The sequence below is a fragment of the Podarcis bocagei genome (genome assembly GCF_964188305.1).
Source record: "Podarcis bocagei genome assembly, chromosome: 2".
NCBI lineage: Eukaryota > Metazoa > Chordata > Lepidosauria > Squamata > Lacertidae > Podarcis > Podarcis bocagei.
This window is the reverse complement of record NC_138126.1, coordinates 6,641,770-6,647,052: the sequence shown is the minus strand read 5'-3', so window position 1 is coordinate 6,647,052 and position 5,283 is coordinate 6,641,770. Positions and strand designations below refer to the sequence as shown.

Below are 5,283 nucleotides of genomic sequence, written 5' to 3'. Positions count from 1 at the left end.
TAGGGTTGTCACATGTCCTCTTTTTCCAGAGCATGTCCACTTTTAAAAAATGACAGTTGTCATAGCGATAAAAGTAGAAGTCGGCAAATGTGTCCTCTATTTTGCTCTCCAAAATATGGCAGAGGGGGGAAATAGATCCAAGGAAAACTTTGAAAAGTATTGGGTTTGACTCATTCCCTAGCTAGAAGAGCCCCAGTGGAGTAACTGCAGCTTTTGCAAAGTGTGGGAAACATAGGTTGATGAACTTTTAAACACCCTGGCATTAAGCACCAACAATGTGCTCCCCATGCCTCTACCCCTCTGGCAGTGAATAGACCACAAACTGAAGTAAGAGCACCAGCAGCGGACTTCCCTTGTTGGGTTGTGGTGGCAGTGCTGCGGAGCCATACAAGCGACTCAACAACTTTGGGTGATCTCTTTGGATTTTTTTTTAAAAGTATCATCTTATAAGTGAAAGATTGTCTCCATCCCCTTCATTCAGCCTGGACACTGAGGTTCAGCTCCAAGGGTCTTCTGGCAGTTCCATCACTGCAAGAAGTGAGGTTAAAGGGAACCAGGCAGAGGGCCTATTCAGTACAGCCCGCCCTCTAAATTATTACAGTCATACCTTGGGTTACAGACACTTCGGGTTGCACGATTTCAGGTTGCGCACCGTGCAAACCCAGAAATACTGGAACAGGTTACTTCTGGGTTTTGATGCTTGCGCATGCGCAGAAGCGCTAAATCACTCTTTTCGCATGCGCAGAAGCACCAAATCGCAACCCACGTGTGCAGGCGTGGGTTTATTTTAAAGAAAATAAAGCGACATAAACCAATGAGATGTAACTTTCAAAAACTTATTGATTATAGTCACACTGCTTTAATAATGTATTCACGTTTCAAAGGTGAAAGTCACTTCAGGTTTAGCTCAAGTGTTACTTTTCATCAGAAAAGCCTCATGGAAGAAAAACCTGATAAATGCTTCAAATCTGAAAAGAGCATTTGGTGGAACCCACACTTTGCATCCCACCAATGAATGTTTATTGAAAGAAAGAGGAAAATATCACACCATGTTACAAGTATTTATATTACTTCAAGCCTTGCTGCCCTTTTAATAATCCAGAAAGGATAAAATAGTGTCCATCTTTTATATTGCAATAAAGCTCAGAAGTTTCTCCTCCTTGGGTGGCTACATTGCATCTTGACTCATCCAAGAATCTAAGCCCTCAAAAGCCACCAGGGAAGCATCTTCAGGCAGCTCGAGCAACATCAAAGCATCATCACTAGCTTTTAGCAAGTAAACAAGCTTTAACATATATATATATATATATATATATATATATATATATATATATATATATATATATAGTGAACCTTCTCCTGGCAAAAAAGAAAAAGGATAAAGGCTATGTAAAAGTATGTACCGGTAAGTACCTATTGTAGAATAATAACAGGGAACCTGAAGCCGACTACATGTCCCAAGGTCCTACATCACACCTGAATTAAGTTCACACCAACTGTTTCTGATTAATATTCTGTTTTAAGCAGAACCCATCCCTTTATAAAGCCTGGAGAATCAGATGCCATCTTTAGGATTTTGCTGTCAAGTGCTCCTTTGTGTTCAGATCAGGTCTCAGTATAATGATGTAGCACTTTGGGATGAAGATGCAGCCCAGAAGCCCAGCACTGGAGGCCAAGATAGAGAAGACCTGCACGGCTACCATGTATTTCCCCTTGGTGCTCAGGTAAGTGGGTACAAAGGACACCCAAACACTGCAGAAGACCAGCATGCTGAAGGTGATCAGCTTGGCCTCATTGAAGGCCCCAGGCAGTTTCCTCGCTAAGAAAGCCACCACAAAGCAGATAGCAGCCAGGAAGCCCATGTAGCCCAGGGCACCATAAAACATGGCCACAGACCCTTCATTGCATTGCAGGATAATCTCTGCAGGCTGGGAGTGCATGTCAGACTCTGGGAATGGGGGAGAGGTACTCAGCCAGGTGGTGCAGATGAGAACTTGGACACTGGAACAGAAAATGACAACAGCGTTGGCCAGACTTTTCCCCAGCCATCTCCTCACTCTGTTCCCTGGCTTGGTGGCCATGAAGGCCAGCACCACAGTGATGGTTTTAGCCAGCAAAGAAGAGACGGCAACAGAGAAGATGATGCTGAAGACCATTTGTCGGAGAAGGCAGGTCTCCTTCCTTGGCCAGCCAATGAATAGGAAGGAGGACGAAAAAGAGAGCAGGAGGGAGACAAGGAGGATGTAGGAGAGGTCCCGGTTATTGGCTTTGACTATGGACGTTTCTTTGTACTTAAGGAAGATTCCTAAAATAATGCTTGTCATTAATAGCAGCAAGATAGTAATGGAAACTAGAACACTCCCCAAAGTTTCTTCATAGGTCAGGAAGGAGATACTTTTGGGAACACATTGAACTTGACCCTTGTTTGGATGCTGATCTTCGGGACATTTGGTGCAATGCTTTGCATCTAAGGAGGGAAAAGGAGTGCTTAAGCGTCATTTAAATCCATAACAATCTATGTTCTATTATGTTTTAGGGGGAAAGGTGTCCATATAAGGGAGGGTCAGGGAAAAAATGTCTAAAAAAGGAGTGGACAAAATTGGTTATTTCATTTGCTTATTTATGTTTATACTGTTGCCTTCCTCCATGACAATGGAGGTGGTTTTGAAAAGTTTCTCAATTTTATCACCAAAACAAACTCGGGATATAGCTAAAGCTGAGAGGTAGTGACCTCCTCAGAGGTGCTTCTTGTACAGCTTTTGCTGAATTTATACTGTCCTGTCCCATGTGAAATTGTTTTACCTTATATAAATAATATATCTGATTACTGAGGATGCCCTCACAATGATCATTGATTTGTAGTCCACCAACTGCTTTATTTAGAAAAATAGAGAAGCCAAAAAAGGAGACACAATCAAAAATGTCTTTTGACTCCTCAAAGAAAGTGTTCCTGAATTTACACAATTTATATTCTCAAAAGGGCTCCCGTTTATATTCACCCACCTTCCTGAGCAGAGATGGTCCCTTCTGCACATGGGGCACAAGCATAGCAGCAAATGGGCTTTCCTTCCTGAACCACTTTGGCGTATCCAGGTTGACAGCTTTTGGTACACCTGGAGCTAGGTACAGTCTAAACATAGAGAACATGCATCAAACAGAAAGTGTCAGGACTATCTGTGTCTATGTCATTCATTTATGGAGTTTAGAATGGACCTAACAGGGTCCCTATTCCCAGTGACCCCAGGCACTTTTCCATGGAAGCATTTTGATGCAGGACAACATGGCAGGGAGACGTCTTTGGTGTGTTTCATTTTTTGTTCGGAGAATTATATCTGACTATTCTAAGCAAGTTGGGACGCGGGTGGCTCTGTGGCTTAAACCACAGAACCTAGGACTTGCCGATCAGAAGGTTGACAGTTCGAATCCCCACAACGGGGTGAGCTCCCATTGCTCAGTCCCTGCTCCTGCCAACCTAGCAGTTCGAAAGCACGTCAAAGTGCAAGTAGATAAATAGGTACCGCTCCAGCGTAAAGGTAAAGGGCATTTCCGTGCACTGCTCTGATTCGCCAGAAATGGCTTAGTCATGCTGGCCACGTGACCCGGAAGCTGTACGCTGGCTCCCTCGGCCAATAAAGCGAGATGAGCGCCGCAACTCCAGAGTCAGTCATGACTGGACCTAATGGTCAGGGTTTCCTTTACCTTTACCTTTATTCTACGCAAAAGTATATATTAAAAAAGCAATTTTAAAACCCTAGAATGACAGTGATAACAAAACAGCAGCAATAAAACATACATGAAGGTAAAGGCAAAGGAACCCTAGATGGTTAAATCCAGTGAAACTTGACTGTGGCATGCAGTGCTCATCCCCACTTTCAGGCCAAGGGAGCTGGCGTTCATCCTCAGACAGCTTTCCGGGTCATGTGTCCAGCATGACCAAACCCCTTCTGGTGCAATGGGACATTGTGATGAGTGCCAGAGTGCACAGAAACTCTGTTTACCTTCCTGCTGTAGCAGTACTGATTTATCTTCTCACACTGGTATGCTTTTGAACTGCTAGGTTGGCAGCAGCTGGGACACAGCAACGGGAGCAGTAGTTAAACATTCCACCACCTGAAGACTCCAGTTTCAAAAAGTGCCTCCTGAATTATGGTTACATTATTATTCTATTTCCAAAGTGTTTTGAGTCTTGGCAAAGAATGGGGAGATGAGCCTCTTGCGACAGCTTCTTCCACTTAGACCTTCTGTCTCCCATCCCTCTATTAATGCCGTTGCTGCTAATAATAATGCTAATTGCTTAAGGTGGAATCCTTGCTGTTAAGAGTGTGGCATTCAGTTTCCAATCATCCCCTCCCCGCACAGTAATATGCTGCCACCATGTTGTTAACACAGGCCAGGAGATGCCATCAAAATTCCAGGTAGCAAGAGCTCTCCTTTCCACTCGTTGCTTCCTGAAATCTGGACATGAATCTCATTCACCCCCTGGGCTGACTTTGGAAATCCTGCACTCCACTGATTAGGGCTTATCCACACTTCCTTTTGGGTCATCTTTCTAGTCACAGGTCCATGCATTAAAGCTCCATGTCAAAGCAGTCCCTTCCTTCCTTCCTTCCTTCCTTCCTTCCTTCCTTCCTTCCTTCCTTCCTTCCTTCCTTCAACAAAACCCTGCTCTGACCACAGATCAGGACCTGTAAGTCGCATTGTGGCACAAATGGAAGTGTCAATGAGCCCTTATTCGCAGGAGGCGTGCAAAGGGCGGTAGTCAAAGTGCCCTTGGAATTATTCAGTTAGTGATTAGAGCTTTACAGATGTCATGTGGGATAAAGTAGATTGCCATACCTTCTCAGACCACTTGGGCCACACAATGGCTTGTGAGTTGATTGTGAACTTCATGTCAGTGGATCCGTCTCTTCCTATACTCCCAACCGGCACTCTTGTACGAGACTTATTGGGAAACATCACCCAGTTCTCAATGTCATAGTAGGCTGGTATCTTCCCATTCTCATCCAATCTGAGGCTGCCCATGGAAGTATTCAAAAACTGGAGTCCTCTTAAGAAAGGGTGAAGCTGGAACAGCAGGAAAAAACACCAGCATTTATGAAAATGAAAAGTTGAATATAAGCCATCTACACTTTGAGCTCTAATCTCCTAGGAATTGGGGTCTGTGCACATTTCATCCAGAGTCATAATCTTGCAGCCATTCCTTTTTTCTTTATTAGAACATTTGTAGGCAACTCATTGTATAAAATAACAAGGTTTCCAGAGAATAAGATAAATACAAAAGAC

General features: G+C 43.8%; 1 protein-coding gene across 1 annotated transcript; it reads right to left on the bottom strand.

Moving 5' to 3' along the window:
• Positions 1-1,568: 1,568 nt before the first annotated feature.
• On the bottom strand, positions 1,569-5,022 carry LOC308579738 (vomeronasal type-2 receptor 26-like; the record flags this gene model as incomplete). The annotated part of the gene is made up of 3 exons (XM_081180671.1): positions 1,569-2,467; positions 3,004-3,130; positions 4,837-5,022. 3 exons carry the CDS (start codon positions 5,020-5,022, stop codon positions 1,569-1,571), a joined length of 1,212 nt encoding a protein of 403 aa, XP_081036797.1.
• Positions 5,023-5,283: the final 261 nt, after the last annotated feature.